Source organism: Thalassophryne amazonica, chromosome 3 (genome assembly GCF_902500255.1).
Source record: "Thalassophryne amazonica chromosome 3, fThaAma1.1, whole genome shotgun sequence".
NCBI classification, from domain to species: domain Eukaryota; kingdom Metazoa; phylum Chordata; class Actinopteri; order Batrachoidiformes; family Batrachoididae; genus Thalassophryne; species Thalassophryne amazonica.
The window spans coordinates 71,996,732-72,024,262 of NC_047105.1; the positions used below are offsets into that span (position 1 = coordinate 71,996,732).

Genomic DNA, 27,531 nt, shown 5'->3' on the forward strand with positions numbered 1-27,531 from the left:
AAATGTGACCTTTTGACCGCTTAAATTAGGTCAAAGGTTAGCTGTCTTTGAACCTGTCAAAGGTCTGTGTCTCAAGAATGTTCCCTGGAAAATTGAAGACCCTGGCAGTAATAGGACTGGACTTGTGCTGAGCACAGACAGACGGACGGACGCAAGGCCTTCGCAATACCCGATGGCCATACATTTGGCCCCGGGTAATAAGACGGCCCTTGGAACTTTAACGCTATTTGAACTGCATGAATTTGAAGTTAGCAACTTTGGTCCATTTCTTTCTTTTCTTTAGCTAATTATTTTAACAAAGGCTATTTTTATTCATAGATACTGTTCATATTGCAGTTGAATTTAACATAAGCATTTTATTTTTAAAATATTATGTAAAACATTGTACAACTTGTTTTCAATCAGGACCACAGGAAAAGTTCCTTGTTTTCATTGCTGAAGGTGTTTGTTTGTTTGTTTATTTTTATGGAAAGTAAAGGGATGTTGAAAGTGAAGGGGAGACAGTGGGATTTTTGTCGCGTAGTGTAGTCCAAGGGAATGTAGAAAAACTGAAAGATCAGTTCTGAAATACTGTCACCTGAACTAAAAACAAAGGGATTTATTCCCACTTTGAATGAATTAGGTGCATTTTGGTATATTTTCAATCAAACCCAAAAATTTGGGAGGGGTGGGGGCATTCCCCCAGACCCCTTCTAGCCTGCTTCTTTGCAGTAGCTCGAAGCACTTACAGCTACACCATTTCAAAGATATTTTTCCCCTGACTAATAAAACAATTCTAATTGACACTCATGGTGAGGGTGTACTTCCATATCCTAGGTCAGCTTGCAAGTGTGCACTTAAATCTTTGAATCCTTTATTGTGGTTTAATAGGGACTTGAACTGAAAATGAAAGCCTTTCCTGTTTGTGAAGCCAAAACAAATTTCCTACTGGGAAAAAATAAATGTTATTGTTTTTCAACAGGAAATTATCACAAAGCTTGTGGCCAACTCTGCTCCCACACCAACCATCATTCGTCCAGGCTCTCTGCCTCTTCACCTGAGCAGCGATCCACTACATCCAACGCTGCCATCTCCAACATCTGTCATCACACAAGCACCGCCCTCCAACAGACAGCTGGGGTAAACTGCAATATGTTGGTTACTTTCAAGGACTCTGTGAAAACATCCAATAAATGTATCAACATTTTCACTATTTCAGCGCTAAATTTCCCATACTTGATTTAAAAAAAAAAAAAATAATAATAATAATCCTGCCAAGGAAGGAGACCTGTTCCTCAGAATGTTATGATCACATAATTAGAAGCAAAGCAAAACATCACATTTGTGTTAATGTCCTACGGTATCCAATGCCCATCACTGCTGAAATCATCAATTTCTTTGTTTGTTGATGGTTGTAATTATATCATATTGCATTGCAAAGTGTTACCACGTACCAAACGGGGCAAATCCTAATTCAGCACATTATTATTGTTTTTGTCACACTGATCATGTTTGCCCCAGCATTGCACAGAGAAGCCCTCCTTAATTATTGGCATTTCACAGGCTTAGCTTTCAAATGGTCTTCACATTTTTCTTTATGATCAAGGTGGTGCTCAAAATGGCTTGTTCTGGAAAAGCCATGTTAAATTCTAAATGGCAGGTAAGTGCCATGTAGGTGTAGCTGCTTGCTCTGCATTGTGTTGCATATGTTGACTTCTCCCACTCACTCCCCTTGGGATGTGAACTCATGATCTAAAGCATGGGAGGCGGACACTCTGACACCTGGGCTCTGGCCTGACTGAGGCCTGTTGACTACCATATGCACAGCGACTCCTGCTGGCTTCCATCACTCCCTGCCCCCGAACCTCACTGCCTTCCAGGTCTTGGCACAAATTGTAGCGGTTTTAATCTGTGTTGTTTGTGATTTTTGACTCCTACTGGCTTCCCTCTGGAAGTGAACTCACAATTTCTGGCATAGGAGGTGGGCTCTCTGCTCTGTCAGCTAAAACCCAGGCTCTGGCCTGAGTGGCCAGAATATCCTTTGACTGTTGGGGGACTGAGACCCATTGACTACTGTTGCACAGCAACTCCTGCTGTCCTCTGTCACATAGGCCCTGAAACCTGTTGGTACTGGTGCTTATGTCAGATTCATAATGTCAAGTGAATGAGAGTCTGCAACTCCTCCAAGACAGGACGCCATATGATGCAGCAAGACCAGTACCTATTTACAGCTTGGGTGGAGTGAGACTATGCAGATTAAGTGTCTTGTCCAATGACACAGATACCATGAACAACATGAGCAGAATTAAAAACCCAGGTCTACATACTGGAGGCCATCTCCTTATCCACTCAGCAACCTGCTCGACTGCATGGCAAGGGATGTGATCCAAATCAGTCAGTGAAAAGGTTGACCTTGAAGTTCTTCCAGTCATGACCTTGCTGCAGAACTTTCCATTGTGGTTCAAACCAGTACAGTTGTGTGACTTTGCTGTCTTATAAACAATGTTGACTTCAGCTTTTTTGTGGGGAGGTAGCGTGGACAAAGGGTGTGAGGAATGTTCACATTAAAATGTCTGTTCAGTGCAGTCTTTTACAACAGCTTAATATTTGTCAACAGCTCTCCAACAGGCTCTTACTCAGTAGTTAGGCCCCTCCCAAATGGACAGACCGTTCCTCTCCTTCCCAGCCCTGTGCAGATGCCCTCTGTTATATCTGTAAGTTGTTGTCTTTGAAGAATATTAAATCAAGAATTTTTGGTGTGTTTTTTTTTGTTTGTTTTTTTCATTTTACTTTAACTCGTCCATTTTGCTTTTTATCTATTTCTGTGTGAAGCTTGCAAGGCCACTAAACATGGTGCCTAACATCCCCGGGATTCCAGGACCCCAGTTGGTGGGGCCAGCAGTGGGTCGTCCTCCCCATCTGGGTATAGTTTACATTCTGAGGCAAAGATGGTGAGATGATCACTCTAACTGACATGCAGTGTTTACATCCACCAGCCTGGTTACATTTTTGTGCATGTGTTTGGTCAGAGTCTCGCCAGCAGTCGTCAGACACTACAGACCCATTTACACAAATGTTTTGATTTTACATTGAATAAAGATCATTAAATGTTGGGGAAGGTCATGTGAAAGGGACTGACCCAAAGATATTTTTGGTGTGTGCGTGTGTGTGTTGAGTTCTCAAAAGAACTAGGTTTTTTCTTCTTTTTGCTTATTCTCCATTGGCTGAAGGCCCGAAGGCAGATTGTCATGATGATTTCCATGTGTCTGTCCCCCCTCCTTTCCAAATAGGCTAATAAGTGTTCTTAAATCAACTCCTCTCACACTTTTAGTAGGAATTTCATGTAACGTTATAAGTTGATAATACACTTACTGTAATATTGTACAAGATGACACAAGATGAGATGTATGGCCTTGCCTTACAATATAAAGCGCCTTGGGGCAACTGTTTGTTGTGATTTGGCGCTATATAAAAAAAAAATTGATTGATTGATTGACACATTTTGGCAGAGTTATGGCCCTTGATTAACAAACAGAAACACAGCTTTTTTGAGTTGGTGCCTGCATTTTGAAATCTTCTTTCACATTTTTAGGAAGAATTTTGGGAAACTTGGTACAATTCTTTAACTTATCAGAATGTAAGTAGCATTTGCTAGCGTGGGATATTGTGCTCTTAGAGCACTTATTTTTTGTCTTACCAATGCAAATTGTAAAGGAACATTGATGTTAACATTTTATCCTTTGTATCAGATGTACTAAAGCCTGCTTAATATCGTATTTTTTTTTCTTTCCCCCTTTAAATTAAAAATGACCTACTTGGAGCTTTGCCTGTGTGTCTCTGCAGAGGTTAAAGGCAGCTCTAAGTCATCAGAGTCCAGCAGCACAAGATGGGTCTGGTGGGGGGACAGGTTCGATTCCTACTGTCCCCCAGCGACAGGAACAAAGCCAGCAGCCCACTCAAAACTCTGATGCACCATCACCTGCCCAACCACAGGTAACAAAACTAGAAAAAAAACATTTAGACTGGCACTTCAGAGTGCATTTATCTGCCAATATATTAATAATGGTTCCAGTAATGAAGGCTGCCAACTGAATGAACAGGATGGCTGGAATTACTCCATTTATATGACCATTTTGAAATGCGACATGTTAATGGTGCTATCTGACTGTCCATGCGTTGGTTTTGGAAATAATCAAAAGTTCAGTACCAATTCTATTTGAGAACCTGCCATTGTCATGACCTTGACCTAATTTTAAGGTCAAGGCAACCCTTTTGTTGGCACCATGTGTACATAACTGTTTATACTTCTATTTTCATGTACATGTACACAAAACACATTTATTCATTCATTTTTAGCCGCTTATCTGGGTCCAGTTTGCAGTGGCAGCAGAGCAAGCAGCTCATCCCATATGTCCCTGTCCTTGACCAAGTCCTGTAACATTTTCCGGGGGATCCCAAGGCATTCCCAAGCCAGCTAGGATATATAATCTCTTCAGCGTGTTCTGGGTCTTCCGCAGGGCCTCCTCCCGGTTGGATGTTCAAGGTTCTCCCCAGACAATGGAACAACCGCTTTACGCCAAAATAGTGTTATCACAGTGCTGGTATACTGAGCTCTGCTCTCAGATAGTTTTCTAATCCAGCCAGGCTGTCTGTGCTGAACTGCCCGCTCGCTCCTGAGAGAGAGATCGAGAGAGAGAGAGCGAGAGCGAGCTCCTTCTGCTTGCATAGCTCCAGAAATTAATGCATAGGCTTTATTTTACAGTTAAAAGCCTTCATGGTTCCAAAGTTTGCTCAAATATGATATGAGAGTGACGAGTCTCTCGTTCACACACATGCAAAGACAGAGAGAACAGCAGACGCTACACGCTGTAAAAAAAAAAGCAGCGCAGCAATTTTAATCGACGATCATCTTCACCACACCTCAGCCTCAGTGAAACAGTAAAGTGTGAAAAACAACCCTGATGTTCCTAGAAGACCTCCCTATAGAGACGACCAGGTGGAATCCTCACCAGGTGCCTGAACCACTTCAGCTGGCTCCTTTCAATAGGAAGAAGCAGCAGCTCTACTCAGTCCCTCCTGGATAGTAGTGCTTCTCACCCTGTCCAGGTGTATAAGCCCAGATACCTGATGGAGGAATCTCGTGTCCACTGCTTGTATCTGTGATCTTATTCTTTCAGTCATTTCCCAAAGCTCATGACCATAGATGAGGATAGGAACGTAAATTGACTGGTACACTGAGAGCCTCACCTTCCAGCTCAACTCCTCCTTCACCACGTTGATCCGGTATAGCTTCTGTAAAATTTCAGACGCTGCCCAATCAGTCTATTATTCTCATGCTCCAATTTATCCCCACTCATGAACAAGAAGACCCTGAGCTACTTAAACTCCTACACTTGGGGCAATAGCGCTTCCCTGACCCAGAGGAGACAGTCCACCATTTTCTGACAGAGTACCATGGTCTCAGATTTGGAGGTACTGATTTTCATCCCAGTCGCTTTACACTTGGCCTCAAACCTGCTCAGTACGCATCGGAATTCACCACTTGATGAAGCCAACAGAACCACATCATCTGCAAAAAGCAGAGCTGTAACTCTGAGGTCACCAAACTGGACATGCTCCAGTCCCTGACTGTGCCTTGAGGTCCTGTCCATGAACATCACAAACAGGATTGATGACATGGGGCATCTCTGGCGCAGCCCAACACCCACCCGAAACGGGTCTGTTGTAATGCCAAGAATCTGGGCACAGCTCCTACTTTGGTCATATAGAGACCAGATCGCATGTTGCAGCAAATCCGGTACCTCATTCTCCCCCAGCGCATCCCGCAGGATACCCAGAGGGACCCAGTCATATGACTTTTCCAAGTCCACAAATCATATGTAGACTGACTAGAAATACTCCCACGTCCCCTCTAATGTCCTTGCAAGGGTAAAGAGCAACTCTTTAGCTGTTTACACAAAGCACAACATGTTAATATTCTGACACAGTGAATTTAGACAGCATGTAACATTTTCAATTACAGTCCAGACCAAATAATTATGACCACCATAGACTGTATAAATACTGAACAAAGCCTGCATGACATCACCCATAGGTTTTCTATAGAGACCCAGAACAGCCAGTATGAAGCTCGTATCTGGTCATCCCCATGTTGGCAGCAGTGACAGCATTGACTTTGGCTACGTCATGATGAACCCATAAATGGATAAAGAGGTGGAACATGGGTGCCTCTGTTGTGTGACAAAAGAAACCTGAACACCCCTATTTTTGAGTCTGAACAAGCTAGGCTAACAGGCTAACCTCAGTTTGGGTGTTTATTAAATTATACTTTGACTGTGCAGTGGCTCCCATAACTATTTGCTTTGGTGTGGGCATGAAAAGTTATGAGCAGCTTATTTTGTCCGTAATCATGCATTAAACGGATGGCACTAGTGACAGCTACTAAAAGTGCTAACATTGTCAGCATGCAACATTAAACAACACGACAACTTCACTCAGCATGAATACTGCAGCAAGGAGGTCTTAGATGATCTCTTAGGACATTTCGCCACACAGCAATCCATATTATTCCAGGTATTTGTAATAAAATGTTCAAAATGATAGGCACAGCCCTCCACAACACCTCGTAGCTGCTGTCAGCAGACTCTGGGGACGCTATGATGGGCGGAGATGCTGGGCTCTGCAACTCTTACTCAAAGCCACCATGCCCCTAATTATGCAGAACTTTATGGCTTAAAACCTTAAACTAAGATGCCGCATGCACACTTTCAAAATCACACTTTGTACATTTGTTACAAAGGGAGAAACTATAGAGACCAAAATTGTTTCTTTGTACCAGACTTACCTACATACAACTTCAACCTCTTATCAGGTCGCAGCACAACAGCTCCAGCAGGGGACCCCAAACTTCCCTTTCCTGGGTCACATTAGCCACCTCTGACTGGGGAATACTGAGGTGAATACTGAGATATTCTCTGCATTTAGTCCTGGGTCTTCCCCGGGGTCTCCTACCAGCTGGACATGCCTGGAATACCTCCCTAGAGGAGGCATCCAGGGGGCATCCTTACCAGATGCCCAAACCACCTCAGCCGGCTCCTTTCAACGTGAAGAAGCAGCGGCTCTACCCCGAGCTCCCCTGGATGCTATATGCCTTGCCTTGCGGCGCAAGCACCGTGCAGAGCATATAGCATCCGGGTTGTCAGTCCGTCCTTCCGTCAGTTCATCTGTCTGGCTGCAATTCGTTCGCCACAACGTAGCTCGGCACCTATTGCTCGCAAAAACTTCATATTTGGTGGGTACATGCCTTGGAGGAGTACTTCACATGGGTTTGAAGGCCAGTGACCTTGACCTACTTTTCACCAGTGGTCACAACTGTCATAGCCTTTGCTGCAAGGTAGCTCAGCACCTATTGCTCGCAAAAACTTCATATTTGATGGGTACATGCGTTGGAGTACTTTGCATGGGTTGGAAGGCCAGTGACCTTGACCTACTTTTGAAGGTCACCAGTGGTCACAACTGTCAAATCCGCTGCAACGTAGCTTCGCACCTATTGCTCGCAGAAACTTAATATTTGGTGGGTACATACCTTGGAGGAGTACTTCGCATGGGTTCGAAGGCCAGTGATCTTGACCTACAGTGGGGAAAATAAGTATTTGACCCCCTGTCATTTTTGCAGGTTTTCCCACCTACAAAGAATGGAGAGGTCTGTAATTTTTATTGTAGGAACACTTCAAACAATGAGAGACAGAATCTAAAAAAAAATCCAGAAAATCACATGATTTTCGTATGATTTTTAAATAATTAATTTGCATTTTATTGCATGAAATAAGTATTTGATCCCCTAGATAAACAGAGCTTAACAATTGGTACAGAAACATTTGTCTGCCATTACAGAGGTCAGACGTTTGCTGTAGTTCTTGACCAAGTTTTCACACACTGCAGCAGGGATTTTGGTCCACTCCTCCATACGGATTTTCTCCAAAGATTTTCTATTGAGTTCAGGTCTGGAGACTGGCCAGGCCATTCCAGGACCTTGAAATGCTTCTTATGGAGCCCCTCCTTAGTTTCCCTGGCTGTGTGTTTGGGGTCATTGTCATGCCTAAAGACCCAGCCATGACCCATCTTCAATGCTCTTACTGAGGGAAGGAGGTTGTTTGCCAAAATCTCACAATACATGACCCCATCCATCTTCCCTTCAATACGGTGCAGTCGTCCTGTCCCCTTTGCCAGAAGAGCACCCCCATGCTTCACGGTTTGGATGGTTTTCTTGGGGTTGTTCTCGTCCTCTAAACATGGGAAGTGGAGTTGATTCCAAAAAGCTCTATTCTGGTCTCATCTGACCACATGACCATCTCCCATGCCTCCTCTGAATCATCCAGATGGTCACTGGTGAACTTCAAATGGACCTGGACATGTGCTGGCTTGAGCAAGGGGACCTTGCTGCCATGCAGGATTTTAAACCATGACAGCATCAAGTGTTACTAATGTAATCTTTGTGACTGTGGTCCCAGCTCTCTTCAGGTCATTGACCAGGTCCTCCTGTGTAGTTCTGAGCTTTCTCAGAATCATCCTTACCCCACAAAGTGAAATAATCATAACAGTTGTTGTCTTCTACCAAGCTGCTTGCCTGTTGTCCTGTAGTCCATCCCAGCCTTGTGCAGGTCTACAGTTTTTTCCCTGGTGTTCTTAGACAGCTCTTTGGTCTTGGCCATGGTGGACAGGTTGGAGTGTGATTGATTTAGTGTGTGAACAGGTGTCTTTTATACAGGTAACAAGTTCAAATAGGTGCAGTTAATACAGATAAAGAGTGCAGAATAAGAGGTTTCAAGGTCACCAGTGGTTGCATTTGGTTTGAAGGCTGGTGACCGTGACCGACTTTTTATGGTCACTGTTTGTCACATCCTCTAAATAAATACTATGCCAGTCTCCAATTTTTTCATTGTATATCCCAGTTTACATCAAACACATAAGGTTCAACCAAATATCCACCGCATACAAGTACATATTACTGCACTTTGCATGGAAAATAATACTGTGCGCGGGGCATTTCGTGATGAATGTCTTTAGTTTAAGCAGAGTTGTCACACAGACCATTTAAAAAAAATGGTCACAAATCCACCTGACAGCAGACATGTAAGGACATGTAATAATCAGTTGTTTTGCATTCTTTATCTCCATCACTGATCTGTTCCGTATTTTATTAAAATGGTTATGTACAATTTTGTGCAGTTTTCTACCACATGGTTCCTCTTTTCTGAGAATATCACTCTGAAATTGAACATGTGCTATTACCAAACTGGAAAAATTGAGAGATAAGCATTCGCCTGTTATTCCTCATCCCTCAGGTATCTCCTGCTCAGCCAACAGGTAGCCGGCGGAGGAGAGCTTCAGAGATGGACCCTGATGAGAGAAGGCAGCGGTTCCTGGAGAGAAACCGTGCGGCTGCCTCCCGTTGCAGACAGAAACGAAAGCTGTGGGTTAATTCTTTAGAAAAGAAGGCAGAGGACCTCGCCAACATGAATGTCTGCTTGACCGTGAGTGTGACACAAGTCTGTTAATCAGGCTTCTTCGTTGTCATATAGTTATAAAATATGTACTGTGAATCACATGTATCCTGCAATATGCTGTATTTCTGTTGTGATCAGAATGAAGTAACCTTACTGAGGAATGAAGTGTCCCAGCTAAAGCAACTGTTGTTGGCCCACAAAGACTGTCCTGTCACCATTATGCAGAAGAAGGCAGCTTTCTTAGGTAAACATTTAAGATCACATGAAGGGACACTGCTATGAAATAAAGTTTTCAGATTTGAGTAGTTATTCTGCAATCAACCTTTATACCGAGTTTACTTGCAAGCAGTGATGCCGGTAACGCGTTACTTAGTAACGCGTTACTCTAATCCGACCACTTTTTTTAGTAACGAGTAATCTAACGCGTTAATCTTTCCAAATCAGTAATCAGATTAAAGTTACTTCTCCATGTCACTGTGCGTTACTATTATTTTTCATTGTGGGTCGATAGCAGCATTAAACTTGGTCTGTGGACAGGAGGTCGGGGTTCGACTGAACTGCCCACTTTAAGCGAGCTGTGAGCTTTTCATCCACGGTTTTTTGCAGCTGCTCGACTCGTCCTCACCTCTTAAAGCGCGGTGATCAGCACACCTGCACTGAGCTTTACAAAGACATTTTTATACTTTTTCCCCTCCTTTATTTAGAATTCTGAGCTGAGCCGCTCCGTATCGTCTCGTTAAAAACAGCTGATCCTCCGCGACGCGTCAACAACTAACACTATTTTCCACTCAAATGCACCTAAACTCTCTTTCTGAGGACCACATGATGTGAAAACGCAATAAAACTTTCTTACCTGTAAATCTGGTCCTGTTTTCTACATAAATAAATGTTATCCATTCTTTGTGCTCAAACGCCAAAGCAGGGGCGAATCCAGATGGAATGGGGGCGTGGGGCAGGGATGTGCCCCCCTCCCCCACAACACCCCTAGATTAAAGGTACAGTTTTGAAGCCGTTTTTTACTACAACTACTAATATTGCTTAAAATAATAATAATTTCGACAAGTAAAATGTTTAGAGAGTTAGAATTTAATAGTTACATTTCTAAACAATGTAGGTTTGAAATTGCAAGTTTTACTGTTACAGTGCTGTCAACAGTTAAATATGAGGTCAAGAAAGAGGTCTTTATTTTACTTTTTATAAAACAAGTATTTATTTTCATTGAAGTCAAGAAAGGGTGACTATAAAGTGAGTTGTTGTCGGCAGCTGGTACTAGCAGTAACTAGTAATCTAACTTAGTTACTTTTACAATTGAGTAATCAGTAAAGTAACTAAGTTACTTTTTCAAGGAGTAATCAGTAATCAGTAATTGGATTACTTTTTCAAAGTAACTGTGGCAACACTGCTTGCAAGTCCTGAGAGCAGCCATGGATGAAGACAATGTATGCAGTAGACAGCAGATCACAGGACTCTGCTGTGTGAGCTGTTTGGAAACTGTCAGCAGATATTCAACTTGCAGCATAATCAACACACATGTTGGAGCATCTAATTTATTTTCATTCACTGCTGTTACAGTTCCATGATTGAAAATTGTGAAGAAGATTTCTAATATTCATAATTGTGAGGACCAAGGTCACCTATATTAAGTAACTTACAGACTTCTCTCAGGGTGAATGTTACCTTCTGTCTTTAGCTGCAGGGGGAGAGGAAACCTCCAGGGACCCTTGTGCTGAACCTGTCAGTTCCCTAGCTGCAGTTATTCAGCACGGGCATTCTCCCCCTGCCCCGCCCTCCAGCCCATGCACCACAATCAACGGCCTGAGCGTCCGCGCCGCAGAGGCTGTGGCCATGTCAGTCTTGGCAGGCATGGGATCAGGCCAACCCGGAGGTGTTGTCATGGCTACGCAGTCACCCTCATCCACAAGATGATGTGCTGATGCAGGCAGAATGAACTCAAGTGGCTTTTTGGAGGCAAAACCTGTATAAAGTGTGTGAGCAAGGGACTCTAACCGCCACCGCCCACATGGCTTATGATAATCACACAGTCAGCCCTCCACTCGCAGCAGGCTTCCTGCTCAGAGAAGCTTTGCTACTCTGTTTGTAAATATAAATAATAAGTCGGACAGTCGCGCTGCAGAATTTGGGCTGATTTGTTGAGTTACAGTATGACAGCTATCAAAATTTTAGATGTTTTCATCGCAGCCATCACTTGCATTTTAACATGTGCTTTAAAAAAGCAGCTTCATTTCAATTCTTGCCCGCACACTGGTATTGTGAGGAGAGCAGGTGCTTTCCAGGCATATTTGCTGTAAGATATCTTGTATTTTTTTAATTTGTAAAAAGATTTTTATGCCTGTTGTCTGATAATGTTTTGTTAATGCAGTGAACTGACCTTGCTTTTGGGTGACTGCAGAAAACGGGAAGCCTGGAAAGTGTTGATTTTCTTTTCTGACTTTTAATTGTCTTCTGGTTTTCTGTCTGCATTGTCATTTTTCTCCTCAACAGTGTTTTGAGTTGATTGATTACTCTGTTGGTTTATGTCTAGTCATATTGTTTTTTAAATCTTCCCAGTTAACCTGTTTTGGACTGGATGTCCAATCCAGTTTGTCCTATGTATCAATTGTATTACTGCATGGAGTATTCAAGCCTGAAGAGTACCACTGTTAATTCTTATTCATAATCTCACAGTTATTGCTCTGGTACTTCAAAATTATTGCTATAGAAATTGCTCTTATGTAAGGAGTCCATCCTCAGTCCTGATGTAACAAGCGTGCAATGCTTAGTTTTATGTGTCTGTTAAATGATACATGAAGATTTTTAAACTATGTACCAAACATTGAGCAAAGAATAGTGCAATATATATGTGTTTCCTCTCCCGTCCTCTCTGTTTGGAAAGTGAGAAAATGTGAAGATGATGGTTCGTTTATTCGTGCACATCTGTAGAAAAAGATGTTTTAGTCACTGGCGCTTTTCAACAACCGAAATGCCTTTGTCTTATGAAGTATACTGAGCCCTTGTGTGAAAGGAGCTTTTGTTGAAATGCAAATTATTTTATACCATACTGTCTTTCCAATTGTTGCTTTTTTTTTTTTTTTTTTTTTTTTTTGGTCAGGTTTTTTTTTTTTCCTTCCCATTTTATTATATGAAGCTCTCGTTTTATGGGTTTTTCACAGACAAACCCTCAGGCCTCAAGAAAGGATGCGTGTGTAGTGTCGACATAAAATAGTAAAATAAGTGAACGGAAATGACGTGGAGCCCCGCTGATTGATAAGAATAGCAGTATTCGGGGTCAGCCAGCAGAGGGCGCAGACAGCCTGCTGTGTTGAGCGGCAGCCCTGGTCACGTGACCGCGCCTCTGCTGAGTTGTTGCCGCCTGCCTCGGTCATGGCGGTGTCGGCCAGCGCAGAGGATGAAGTAAAGCTCGCACGCTGATCATTTTTGTGTGTCCCCCCTCCGGTCCGGAGTGTAAGCGTTTGGACGATGGCGGAGCGCGGCGTCGACGTCTCGGCTCTGCCGAAAGAAGTCAGGGACCAGCTGGCCGAGCTGGACCTGGAGCTCTCCGAAGGTAAGACTGAGGACCGCTGTCCCGTGGATTCGGACACGGCCAGCAATAACACTGTTTTATCCTTGTTAATTGCAACATATGACTTAATGTGTAATTACACTCATCTCCACTCATTTCTTCTTTGTGTCCTTGTTTTGCTTTACATTTGGTTTCCAAGTTTATCCCCGTCCGGGGACTATCAGCTGTCAAGAGCTCCAACCTGCAGCAGACGCGGAGCTTTATTCATTTTTTATTAGAATATGATGCTGCTGTTATGCAAGTGTCCTGTTCAGGCTGTGAATCACTGCTTGGTGGTTGCTGTGCAGTCTTCAGGTGCCTGGGGGTGGATGAGTAATGTTCTCTTTCACATGGAGAGCCATTTATGGGCCTTTAAAGAGCGAATGGACCACAAGTCCCCTCTTTCAGCATCGGCACATCTGCAAAGGACCTGGGGGGGGGGGCAGAAACCCAAGCAGTATGTTTTCAGCTCTTGTCACGTTTTTACGTTGATCAGTTTTTCACTGCACCTGCAAGTCCTGCACCGCCACACAAACAGCACAATCATGGCGAGAAGAGTTCTAAACTTGTGAGGTCAGTGGATGGGCAAATATGAGTTCATAAATTTGGATATCATGCCAAGTTCAACAAGTGAAGTATTGTTTTCTTAAGAAGTCCGTTCCAACCACATTTACATTAAATAAAAAAAAAATAGCTTGACTTGTCTATTTTTATTATACATCAATATCTGTGCAAAATGTGGTGCCTTGACCATAAGAATGTGCAGTAGTCATATTTGCCTGCTAGTAGTTATAAATTATCAAAAAGAAGGGGGAAAAAAATATTAAAATTATTTTACAAATATCCCTTAGATGTAGTAGAGACTGGGTTGCCTGAGGCGAGGACAACGTCCTCGCCTCAGGCAACCCAGTCCAGTCGAAGATTCAAGCTTCTCTACTATGGAAACCACCTGGACAACTGAGAGCCTACACAGAAACATCCCTTAGATGTGTCTGCCACCTGCTGGATGGACGGTGGGTGAGTGTGATATCTGCCCACCTTCAAACCAGTATCTTAGAGCCAGATACATAAACCAGTGGACTCATTACATGACAAATTGTCACCCAGGAGGCAGTGCTGCCATCACTGGATAGGGCACCAAGTCAGTGTAGCCACTGCCACTTTTGGCAGTGCTGTAATTGACAACACAGGTTTGTTTACCATTGTACGACAGTTATCTGCCTCTATGGCGGGGGTGCCCACACTTTTTTGGTTCATGAGCTACTTTGAAAATGACCAGATCCAAAATCTACCTTTATCAAAAATGCTTAACATAAGTACATACCTTAATCTGATGACTTCCACTGAATGGACTCAGGGTTGCATAGTCCACAGAATAGCTGCTGGTAGCTAGTCTTAAGCAGGCTTCCAAGTGAGCATCGCTCGTGGTGGAACGGTGGGTGGATACCATAGTCTCTATGATATTTACTAAAGTCTGTGCTGCCATGGAAGTGCCTTTTATAGATGTGCATCTTAGTTGTTTTAAACATATATACACAGTCTGTAGTATTAACCAGAGAAAAGTTTGTACAAAAAAAAATTGAAAAGTGAATAAACTTTTTGTTTTAAAGAAAGACAAAGGGCTGTACAGGTGTAAAATACCCCACAATGTAAAATGTTTGCAAAAAAACAACAACCAAAAACCCCCTCATATGCAAAAGCTGATTTTGATGGTCACCCTAAAAAAAAGTAAGCCAAAAACCAAAAGTAAAATCACTGGACAGATGTAAATATATAATGTTTATATGGCTATTTTTATGTTTACGTTTTGTGTCATCATGTACGATAGCAAAACATAAAATTTTTGTCACCCTGAAAATGTGCATTATGTTACATTAATGTGGAGCTGTTTTCCATGTTTGCCATCTTACTGGTCAAGTAGGGCTGGGCTATCTGGGTAAAAAAAAAGAATCACGATTTTTTTCCTCATATCATTCGATCTCGATTTTCAATTCGATCTTTAAACATTCTTATTCAAAATATATAAATATTTGTTATAATTCACTTATATTAAAAAAGACAACATAGATGTTTTAAAAGATTTCTGTTTTTTAGTATCAAGAAAATTTATGCCATTTCAAGTACAGTAGTCAAAATATGAAACTTTTCATTGTAGTGACCTGCACATACAATGTTATTAAAAACAGCAAACAAAGACTAAAATAAAAAATAGTAATGTATAAAAATGTGCAAACTGGCAATGGCCACATCTGTAAACTTGAAATTAAACAACTGTGTAAGAGTAAAGATGTAAACACACACTGAAACTATTATAATTATGCATATAAATATAAAATGAAAGTGCACAGCAAACAGTAGAAACAATGTAAACTTAAACTCTTCATTCACAGGTTTCTTTACCAAAAAATATGTGGTATAACTATACAATGAAAGTGCACAGCAAACAGTAAAACACAATGCAAACTTGACTCTTCATTCACAGGTTTCTTTACCAAAAAAAAATGTTTATAACTGTAAAATGAAAAAGTGCACAGTAAACAAAATGTAAACTTTACTCTTCATTCACAGGTTTCTTTACAAAAAAAATGTGTATAAATATAACTATAAAATGAAAGTGCACAGCAAGCAGTAAAACACAATGTAAAACACATCCTTCACAGGTTTTTGGCCAGAAAGACGAGTCTGTCAACAGCATCTGGTTTTAAGGCTGCTCTGTGGCATGTGACAATATTGTCACTTGTGCTGAAGGCACGCTCTGATGGTGAGCTTGTTGCAGGTATACAAAGGTAGCGCTTGGCTAGGCGACTGACTCTGGGGTAAGTCAGGCTGTGCAGTTTCCACCATTCCAGAGGATCTGCTTCGCTGTCAACATCTGGAACCGTGAGGTAGCTTTTCAACTCAGTCTCAGCTGCCTGCTCTTCAGTCAGTCCTGAAGCTGGAGTTTGAGGAGCTGATTTTTTTAAAGAAGCTCCCCAGAGATTTTTTGGGCATTTTTGCTGGTGTTGAAGCTGCTGAGGTATCTCTTGTGCTGCTGGGGGAGGGGGATGGGTCAGTGACCATTTGTCCAAGAGCAGTAGCCTTAACTGCCTCCACTTTGACATCCTGGATGAGTTTCGTTCTGAACCGTGGGTCCACAAGTGATGCCAAGTTCAGAAGATCATCAGTGGAGTCGTCACTATTTTTCATTTAAGTATTTTGTGACTGTACTCTTGATGTGTCTTGTTAAATCCAAGTCATCATCCTGAATCTTCAGCACCTCCTCATTGAAAAGATGAAGCATTGGTTTAATGTAGGACACAGAAACATAATGCTCACCAGAAAGTGCATCTGTGAACTCCATAAGTGGACTTAGGGCTTTGTGGACAGCTTCAAGGACCTCAGTGTCCTGCCACGAAAGGGTTAAATGCCGTGTTTTTCTGTCTGCAGACAGTACTTTTGTTATGGCCTTTTCCTGCTCCAAAACTCTAGCCACCATTCCCATTCGTGATCCCCACCTTGTTGGGGATTCAGTCACGAGCATGTGCCTGGGAAGATTCAATCCCTGTTGAGCAAGAGCAAGTTCCTTTTTTCGTTTCCAGGAGAAGGAGAAGGCCCCTACTACCTTCTTGCAAACGCCTGTGGCTCTTTCCACCCTTTGGTCCTTCATACTTCCCTCTGTAGAAAAAAATAAAAATATGCATAATTTATTCATACAGAACTTTAATATTTATTTATTTATTTGTTTGTTACATATCAATCAAATCTGTACATATTTAAGCCTAAAACAAGCCTAAAACTAATTACTACAATACAAATGTTACTAATAATAAGAATGATAATTTCGTATTATGGCAAATTTAGTAATAAATAATATACCACTCTTCACTTTCACTTACCAACTGCAAGGTGTAAGCGGTGTCCAAAGCACTGCATCCTGTTCCAGCCTTTACTCCTCGTGGCTTTAACCATATTGGCAGCATTGTCTGTCGTGATGCAGACCATGCGCTCCTCCTGCAGCCCCCAGGAAGCGAGTGCGTCCTCTAGGCCCTGTGCTATGATGTCTCCGGTGTGATCCTCCAGAAAGTAGTGTTTGAAGGCATTTACTCTGTAGGCTCCAGTTTTCGTCGATATAGTGGATAGTTAAACTGAAATAGGGCTGCGATGTCCGACTGGACCAAATGTCAGTAGTTGCTGCAAAGTAACAAACTTTTTGTAGTTGTTTTTCCACTTCTGCGCGACATGTGTAATATAATTGTGGCAAAGCTGTTTGGGAAAAGTACTTCCTCCCAGGGAGCATGTATGTACTGTCTAATACCCGCATTAACTTCTTAAATCCGACCTTTTCGACTGTAGATATTGTCATCATGTCCTTGGCAAAGCAGTATGCAATAGTGTTCATTATTGTTTTTGCCCTCTTTGAATGTTTATCGTATGGCGTGACGGCTGTGAACGCTGCCGTGATCGATGTCTGCTGAGGCTTTGGTTGAGCGCTACGAGCGCTACTTGTCCTAGCAATGGCGTCACTGCTACTTGCAGCGGGCTCGGTTTGTTTTTCCGAACACTCATTGTGTTGCACCGGGTGATACCTTTTGCAAGTGATTGAATAAATTTGTAGTGTTCCCCGTCTTGGTGGATACTACGCAATGACATACTTTACAAATGGGCTTTGCTTGTAGGTGGTCTGTTTGCAAGTAACCAAACCACTGCCATATTGCAGACATAGCTCAGCCATTTCTGTCAACAATCTCTGTTATACCTGGGTCACGTATCTCTTCCCCTTCGCTCTGGATTTCAGTGTTGCCATATTCCTCTTGCATTATTCAGTTTATAATCCACTTTCTGAAAATCCACTCCTCCTCTCATGGTCTCAAGGTTACTTCACTCAGGCACTTTCTTTGTCTCAACAAGTGGGCGGCAACTCCTCTCAGCCGCATGGTTTTTCTGTCACCTGATTGGTCAATAAATGTGTCGATTAAAATGCACTTCGCTTAAAATCAAAATCGAGCACAGTGTGGATCGCGATTCATCGATCTTTCGATTTTTGGCACAGCCCTATGGTCAAGCCTGCTCTGACAATACTGTAAGAACATACTTTGCCAGAAAAGACCTGCTAGCCTACAGTCTAATTGTATGTATGTTGACAAGAGGTGTTGATTGGTATACTTTTGTCTACTTATAATGTCTAAAACCTGTTTCTTGGTGGTGTTGGAGGCATTATGAATTATATCTTTCTACCTTTTGGCACACCACATGTATATTTCTGTGACCTTTAATATTATTATTAGCTTATTTGACCAACTCATCCCATCTTGCCCTATAGTACACAGGAAAAGTGCTAGGCATATCTGTTGGTTGCTTTTCAATTGCTCCTATATACACACAGCATAACGTCACACGAATAAATGTTTTGTTTTCGGCTGCAATCACAGAAGCAGCCGTGAAAAGGGTTTTTTTTCGGTTTCCGGTGGAGAAGAAAAGGTGAAGAGGTAGGAGACGTTGTGTTGGTATGTGTTAGCCTACACAGCTAACCAGAGTAGCTCCGTTCTCTCGCCTGCAAAACTCCCTTGACACATTTGTGCTCCGGATCATAAACAAACTGCAACACATGTCCACTTTCCCACGGCATTGTCACTTTTTCTTTGCATTTTCACTTTTTTGTGTGTAATTTGCCCAAGAACCATTGAAAATACTGTGGTTTGTACACTGGAAGTAGAGAAATTACATCATATGCGTCATATTTACCCCTTTAGTGCCCGCCCCAAACGAGACTGCGCAGCCCTATTCAAGAAGACTTTATGCTGTAATTGCTGCCAAAGGTGCATCATCAAAGTATTGAGGAAAGGGTGTGAATACTTATGTACGTGTGATTTCTTAGTTTTTTTTTGTTTGTTTTTTGTAGTAAATTTGCAAAAATAAAAAAAGATGTCATTATGGGGTGTTGTGATAGAATTTTGAGGGGAAAAAAATAATTTGCTCAATTTTGTAATAAGGCTGTAACATAACAAAATATGGGAAACGTGAAGTGCTGTGAATACTTTCCGGATGGACTGTACATGATATCACCAAACTTAGAAATGTACAGTAGCCCTTACATATGGACTTATTGCCTCTGCTCTGACTGTATAGAGATCTCTTTTACTTATCCAGAGGCCAGCTTTCAACTTTTAATGACTTCTAGTTTCTAATAAGGAAGGTATAGTGCCATAGACATCAAGGTTCATCCCATTACCCAAAGCAAAACATAAAACAGTTATATTCTATGGGTTATGTTACATTTTGGGTTGTCTTATGTTTTGCAGCTGTACATTTCAAAGTCCACAATACACAAAAAGTTTCTTCTTTATAGCAATGTAACAGAGTTTTTTTTTTTTTTTTTTTTTGGCTGTCCACATAACAGTAATGCAAAACATGGAGGTTTGTCTGCCCTCGGCTGAGTTTGTATTCTTTCTATTCATTTTACATTTGTAGGTAATACAAACATAAACACTTGTTATAAAGGTTGTACTTAATGAATGTCCTTTTTATTTGTGTCTTTGCTGACAGTCAGTCATGCTGTGGCAAGATCTGACATGAGCTAATGAATTGTTCAACAGATGTCCTGGTTAATAATAGACACCAATTAAGAGTGAGAGTGAGGCCAGAGGAGTAGAAAGGGGGTCATTGTGTGTTCAACTCTGTATGGCTGAGAGCAGACGAACAAAAATCACTGCCCAATCCAGCGAGAACACACTGAACGCATTTCATTAAAGGCAATAATGTTGATCATGCTGGACTTTTCAGAAGTTTAAGTGGGTGTACTCTTATTTGAATTAGAGTTTAGTAACAGATACAGTTGTATGTAAAAGTTTGGGCACCCCTGATGATTTCCATGATTTTCCTTTATAAATCATTGGTTGTTTGGATCAGCAATTTCAGTTAAATATATCATATAGCAGACAAACACAGTGATATTTGAGAAGTGAAATGAAGTTTATAGGATTTACAGAAAGTGCGCAGTAATTCTTTAAACAAAATTAGGCAGGTGCATAAATTTGGGCACCCCAACAGAAAAAATACATCAGTGTTTAGTAGATCCTCCTTTTGCAGAAATAACAGCCTCTAAACGCTTCCTGTAGCTTAAAGCGAGAGTCTGGATTCTGGTTGAAGGTATTTTGGACCATTCTTCTTTACAAAACATCTCAGGTTTGTTGGTTTTCGAGCATGGGCAGCTCACTTAATATCAGGTCTGGGGACTGAGATGGCCATTCCAGAACATTTTACTTGTTCCTCTGCATGAATGCCCACAGCATGATGGAACCACCTCCAAATTTTACTGTAGGTAGCAAGTGTTTTTCTTGGATGTTCATTAATGTGCATTGTCCTCATCAAATAAAGAATAAAAGAAAGAAAGAATGCTGTATTCTTTTTCAGCCATGCATACCGCCCCTTGTTATGTCCAGATAACTCAATTTTAGTTTCATCAGTCCACAGCACCTTATTCCAAAATGAAGCTGGCTTGTCTAAATGTGCTTTAGCATACCTTAAGCGACTCTGTTTTTGGCGTGTACTCAGAAAAGGCTTCCTCTGCATAACAGCATCATACAGCATCTCTTTGTGCAAAGTGCTCTGTATAGTTGAACGATGCACAGAGACACTATCTGCAGTAAGATCATATTGTAGGTCTTTGGAGCAGGTCTGTGGGTTGACTATGACTGTTCTCACCATCCTTCACTTCACCTTATCTGAGATTTTTCTATGACTGTTCTCACCATCCTTCGCTTCACCTTATCTGAGATTTTTCTTGGCCTGCCACTTTGGGTCTTAACTAGTACTGTGCCTGTGGTCTTCCATTTCCTCACAGTGGAAACTGACAGCTGAAATCTCTGAGATAGGTTTTTGTGTCCTTCCCTTAAACCATGATGTAGAACAATCTTTGTTTTCAGGTCATTTGAGAGTTGTTTCGAGTCTCCCATGTTGCCACTCATTAGAAGAGATGCAAAGAGGGGAAACATTTGCAAATGGCCACCTTAAATACCCTTTGTCATGATTGGATTCGCCTGTGTAAGGAGGTCAAGGGTCATTGAGCTTACCAAACCAATTTTGTGTTCCAATAATTAGTACTAAATGTATTCAAATCAATAAAATGACAAGGATGCCCAAATTTATGCACCTGCCCAATTTTGTTTAAATAATTATTGCACACTTTCTGTAAATACTAGAAACTTTGTTTCACTTCTCAAATATCAGTGTTTGTCTGCTATATGATATATTTAACAGAAATTCCTGATCCAGACAACCAATGATTTATAAAGGAAAATCATGAAAATTATCAGAGGTGCCCAAACTTTTACATACCACTGTACATGCAGCTGTGGCCGAGTCCAGTTGGAATGGATCCCAGACCGCCTGTGCCAGTTGGGCCACACCAGAGGACCAGCCACAGCCCAAAGCACTCACACCAGTCAAACAAACTGGACTCTGGGGTGTTAAGCACCCGGGCGAGGTCCAGAGTGCATAGTGTAAGGGCACTGTAAGAAAAGAGCAGACCCCTGAAGATGTTAAATGTTTACTGATTGATTTTTTGTTTTTATGTACGCAGTAAACTTGCATATAAAATACATAACATCTGCTGCTGAGGATAAGAAAGCTTCTAAATTATGATACTTATTTGCACTGTGGTCCTCCTGGCTGAAGAACATTCAAACCTGTAGTGGTAACAGAGGGATTATTTTTTAAATCATTAAAATTATTATCAGTGCTCAAACATTTTCACACAAATGTGTGTCTTCTGGAGTTGTCTATTTTAGCACCCAAGAATAATAGTGCAATGGGCCTCATGTATCAATGTTGCGCACTTGTGGCGTAAATTTACGGCGTAAACTTGAAATACACCAAAGTCACCGTGACATGTATAAAGCAGTGCACACCTGCCCATTTCTGGCGTACGCCTGACGTGATCTTGATAAATGTGGCGGGTGGAAACGATCGTAATTATAATAAACACGCCCATAAATATTCAGACTCCGCTTCAGACACACCCTCATTTTACGACATGGAAGTCGGGAAGACGGCAATGAAAAAGAACTCCACCAATCACAACGCGTGCCAATAGAGTGTCAAAAGCAGCCGTCGTATCAATTGTTTTGTAGTATATAATCAATAAAGTGTTACAGTGGTCCCTCATTAATCGCTGGAGTTACGTTCTAAAAAAGCGCCCGTAATACGCGAAACTGCGACGTAGTCAGCGTTATTTTTTACAATTATTATAGACGTTTCAAAGCTGTAAAACCCCTCACTACACAGTTTATACACCTTCTCAATCAGGCATGAACATTTTCTCACTTTTCTCTCGTGTGTAAACACTCTCAAAGTTCAAACCTTAGTAGGAAAATAATACCAAACTGTTTCAGGCCCAAACATTTGTTTGAGAAATAAAAATAGAATGTTTTCCTATAAATAATTATGATGGCATTTAGAACTAACAAATTAATATTAACGATCAACGAACGAGGTCGGACACATAAGAAATTATTAATAGTGACTCACCAGTATTTCACAGATTGGGCCTCTGCGTCCTAACGCCGCGCCATTTCCCACTCACATCTCGCTGCAGCAGGTGTTTGTTTCCGTGTGACAAACACAGTCATGAGTAGTTGTTGGTGCTCTTTTCTCTTCTGGGCAACCAGATTCTTATAAACAGATATGCAGAACACAGAACACTGTAAAAAAAAAAAAGGCATGCAAAATTGGACTAAATACTCCGCGAGACTCCGAGGCCACGACAGGTGAACGGCGTTATAGCGAGGGACCACTGTATTCTCTTTTCACATGTCAATAATTCTTGACGTGGATATTTGCTCGCTCAATTAATAAGACACGCCTAACCTGTCAGATTTCTTTATTTTTTAAATGTATTTCTGTATTTATTTTATTGTGACAACCGAAGGGAGACGACAAAACCTGGCTGCAGCACGGGCGAATTAAGGGAATGACGAAACTACAGTTGTTATTATCAATTTCATAGTCTAAAACGATCACACCACATGAACTTAAGCTCAGCGCTGCTCTGGCTCCAGGCTCGAAGTCTGGAGAAAAAGGCGAGCAGCGCTTTCCTTCCTGTCAGCTGTGGCCACCGATCGTGCTCCATAACAATCCCGCAAAGGCGGGATTTGTATTGATTATTATGTAGTATAATCAGGAAAGTGTTATTTATGTAACATATGCATTGATTTGTATAATGGCACTGTTTATCATGTTGATCATTTTCATTTTTATGTGGATTCCAGCGCTGGTTCATTTTGGTGTATAATTTACGCCACCTCTCGACCTGGTGTATATTTTCAGCGCAGCGTACGCCAACGACCACATTGCTAAATGCCAAGTAGCGCAGCCGTTTTGGCGTACACCCCATATACGCTCAAATATCGCCGTACGCAACGTTGATACATGAGGCCCATTGTATGCATTTTTCTTTTTTGGGGGGGCACGGAGGGTGTCATCAACATTCAGTAAAAGATGCTGTCTCTGTTTAATACTTTAATAAGATGTGCTGTGGTCCTGAAACAAATCTTTAACTTTTGTAGAGTAAAACTTTGTAATAATAAGTACGTCAGAATAAATAAAAGGTGGCAAATTAATATCTGGAATGAAAACAATTAAATCACAAAATAAGTGACACTTCAAAATGTTATTACAGTAGCTTACCTGCTTATATTATTGGCTTCGGCCTCACCGCATCCACAACACCACTGAACCCAACTGGGTCCTGCATGGTAAGCACTCCGGTGGACATCCAGTCTGTCCCTGCATCTTTAAAATAACAATCTGTTTGGCACAGCAAGGTTAAACTTGGGTGTCCCCTTGGTTGTCTCCACCGGGGTTCTCAACACTCAAGCATGGGATGCACAGCGAAATGCGCAACGTGGCCAGAATGTTGAACAATGCAAGTGATATGCCTCATCTTCATCTCCTCTCAGTAACTGCTTGTTTGATACAAAGTTATTCCAGTGGATCCTCCAAAGAGACTTAGTATCAAAGACTTCCAGTCGTCAGTCTAGGTCACTGGTTAGTTAGGCATGTGAAAAATAGTAGGCCCAGCTTAGTCAATTTTTTAACATGATAACTCAAAAACAAGGGCTGCTATCAATTGTAAGACAAATTAAAACAACATGCAAGCAAAAGTTCCTCCAGCTTCTGCCTTTTTCACTTGGGGTTGCTACAGCAGATCCGAGAAATATCTTCATGCTGATTTGGCACAAATTTTACACCAGATGCCCCTTCTTGACACAACTTATATTATGTAGCGAATGGGCACAGGCAGTCTTGAACCAGGAACCTACCAGTCTGCAAACAAGTGCACTAAGTGCTTGGCTACCAGCATGTAATGAGGTTACGTTAATTAAAAGTTGGTTAAGTTTGATGTCCCAAATCAATGGCAAAACAACTGCTGTGTGCTGCTGGGCGCTGCATTGTATAAAATAATTATTTTGTAGCGGATTAATCATTTGAGAGATTGGCTGATAAAACCATCTGTAATCACTCCGGACGCACAGAGGAATTTTCTACAGCAGCTTTTCTTGTGCGCTTCTTGGGGTGGAAAAAGCTTTTGGGATCATCTCAAAGGACATTATTTATAATATTTATATTGTAATGGCTTGGTAAAACAGTTACATTTTCAGTCCTTCTTATAAGCATCTGTAAAATTATGTTTATTATTATGGATTTACAGGGTTCTCAGGATTTTTTCTTAGCATAATGGGATGGAAAAATCACTTTAAGAAGCCGGGTTCGGGGACTGCTTAGGCTTCTACCTCGCTGAAGCTTTTGCTTTATGGGCTTATAAAGGGCCTTCTTTGGTGTTTTGTTTTTTTTTAACTTCAAAATGTAGAGTAATCAGAAATTAATCTTGAAGTAAAAAAAAACATTTGTAAGGATTTTCTATAGTAAACTGCGGTGTATAAATTAGCTCCTGTGCAGTGACACACATTTCTACACTTTTCCATGTTTTATTCTGATGCCTCGTTTCTTTTGGATTTAAAGTAAGGCTGTAACAAAGATAAAAAAAAAACACTGCAGCTTTACTTAACAAAATTTGACCCTCAAAATGCAGGCAATAGTGTTTCAGAAGATATAAATGTAAAATTTTACTTTTTGGCCCCGGTCTCCCCTACAATACTCACGCCTGGAACGATGCTGCACAGCTGTGCTCAGACTGGGGGGCTGAGACTGTGACACCAGGATAAGTTCTCCCCGATGGAATGGAGGACATCTCATTTTGAGGAAAAACAGTTTTGGTATGCTGTCTGTTTTACAGCGTTTGGAAAGAGGTGCAATTTGATTTAAAATGGCAATTCGCTTTGAAGTTATTGATTCCGGAATGATCCATCTTTCCACCTTTACTCAGCAGAGAGCCGCAGCAAATCCCACAACACACACAGACACGGAGTGGAGGATATTATCATTATTGTTATTGTTATTATTATTATTATTATTATTACTATTATTATACCTCTGTTCAGGAGGCAGGCACTGAGAAGTTCCGTTACTGACATGTCCCCTGAGCACCGCAAACCCAAGACAGCAACGTTAAATATTTGCAGAGCCATTGAAATGAGAGACAGACAGTCTGTCCCAACCTGAATCAAACATTTGAGAAAGCGCCACATTAAATAACGCATGGATTTTTTAAAAACTGAGCAGAATGACAAAATCAGCCAGGATGAGACGATTTACCGAGACTGACTTCAAATATGAGTAAATTAGGTACATTTATTAATTTTTTTGGTGGTTTTGTTTTGAGCTCTGCAAATGAGAAAATGCTCCGTGACCATCCCGAAAATGCTTCATGTATTCAGAGCATGGAGCTGTATATGAGAACTAGAGAGCACACTCCCAATGCAATAAACGAAAACGTCCCTTCATGGACAGCGACATGACGTCTCCTAACCGGGCAAAATATTGATGAAGTACCCAGATGTTAATGCATTTTCAATGGAGATTCGTGACTGAACACACTCAGAAAAATGCTCGCAAAATACGTGTTAAAATGCCATTTTGACCTGGATATCGAGCCAGTAAAATTAAATTACATTAAATTATGTCAGGAAAGTATTAAACTTACTCTGACACACACACATTCACAAATATTAATCAATCAATCAATTTTTTATATAGCGCCAAATCACAACAAACAGTTGCCCCAAGGCGCTTTATATTGTAAGGCAAGGACATACAATAATTATGTAAAACCCCAACGGTCAAAACGACCCCCTGTGAGCAAGCACTTGGCTACAGTGGGAAGGAAAAACTCCCTTTTAACAGGAAGAAACCTCCAGCAGAACCAGGCTCAGGGAGGGGCAGTCTTCTGCTGGGACTGGTTGGGGCTGAGGGAGAGAACCAGGAAAAAGACATGCTGTGGAGGGGAGCAGAGATCGATCACTAATGATTAAATGCAGAGTGGTGCATACAGAGCAAAAAGAGAAAGAAACAGTGCATCATGGGAACCCCCCAGCAGTCTACGTCTATAGCAGCATAACTAAGGGATGGTTCAGGGTCACCTGATCCAGCCCTAACTATAAGCTTTAGCAAAAAGGAAAGTTTTAAGCCTAATCTTAAAAGTAGAGAGGGTGTCTGTCTCCCTGATCTGAATTGGGAGCTGGTTCCACAGGAGAGGAGCCTGAAAGCTGAAGGCTCTGCCTCCCATTCTACTCTTACAAACCCTAGGAACTACAAGTAAGCCTGCAGTCTGAGAGCGAAGCGCTCTGTTGGGGTGATATGGTACTACGAGGTCCCTAAGATCAGATGGGACCTGATTATTCAAAACCTTATAAGTAAGAAGAAGAATTTTAAATTCTATTCTAGAATTAACAGGAAGCCAATGAAGAGAGGCCAATATTAATGTTGAAAGTTACACGGATCTGCACTGTTCAAGCTGCTGAGCTGAGGCGTCCTGCTGCAGCAGCTGTTCAACGCAGTGCGGCTCCTAAAACCATTACAATATATATATATATATATATATATATATATATATATATATATATGTATGTATGTATATATACATACATATGTATGCGTATATATATATACACGAGGGCTCCATAAAGTATAGGTCCTTTTTATTTTTTCTAAAACTATATGGATTTCATTCATATGTTTTTACGTCAGACATGCTTGACGTCATTCGCCTGTGAGCACTCCTTGTGGGAGGAGTCGTCCAGCCCCTCGTCAGAATTCCTTTGTCTGAGAAGTTGCTGAGAGACTGGCGCTTTGTTTGATCAAAAATTTTTCTAAACCTGTGAGGCACATCGAAGTGGACATGGTTCGAAAAATTAAGATGGTTTTCTGTGAAAATTTTAACGGCTGATGAGAGCTTTTGAGGTGATACTGTCGCTTTAAGGACTTCCCACGGTGCGAGACGCCACGCAGCACTCCCAGGCGCCGTCGTCAGCCTGTTTCAAGCTGAAAACCTCCACATTTCAGGCTCTATTGATCCAGGACGTCGTGAGAGAACAGAGAAGTTTCAGAAGAAGT

The 27,531-nt window shown here is 41.5% G+C and overlaps 2 protein-coding genes and 1 long non-coding RNA gene across 3 annotated transcripts in view; 2 read left to right on the forward strand and 1 right to left on the reverse strand.

The window, feature by feature from the left end:
• Positions 1 to 12,462, forward strand: part of LOC117507019 (cyclic AMP-dependent transcription factor ATF-7-like) — a 33,179-nt gene extending 20,717 nt beyond the window's left edge. The window contains 8 exon segments of the mRNA XM_034166704.1: positions 962 to 1,119; positions 2,597 to 2,693; positions 2,812 to 2,868; positions 2,871 to 2,930; positions 3,823 to 3,972; positions 9,324 to 9,512; positions 9,624 to 9,729; positions 11,176 to 12,462. Of these exon segments, the coding sequence (XP_034022595.1) occupies positions 962 to 1,119; positions 2,597 to 2,693; positions 2,812 to 2,868; positions 2,871 to 2,930; positions 3,823 to 3,972; positions 9,324 to 9,512; positions 9,624 to 9,729; positions 11,176 to 11,411 (1,053 nt within the window). The 3' untranslated portion in view covers positions 11,412 to 12,462.
• dip2bb (disco-interacting protein 2 homolog Bb) overlaps positions 1 to 27,531 on the forward strand; it is a 275,837-nt gene that overhangs the window by 4,052 nt on the left and 244,254 nt on the right. The window contains 1 exon segment of the mRNA XM_034166708.1: positions 12,668 to 13,047. Within this exon segment, the coding sequence (XP_034022599.1) occupies positions 12,963 to 13,047 (85 nt within the window). The 5' untranslated portion in view covers positions 12,668 to 12,962.
• On the reverse strand, positions 300 to 17,687 carry LOC117507024. The gene is made up of 3 exons (XR_004559604.1): positions 17,676 to 17,687; positions 5,781 to 5,786; positions 300 to 435 (listed from the first exon to the last, which is right to left on the reverse strand). It is a non-coding gene; the product is annotated as an uncharacterized LOC117507024 (long non-coding RNA).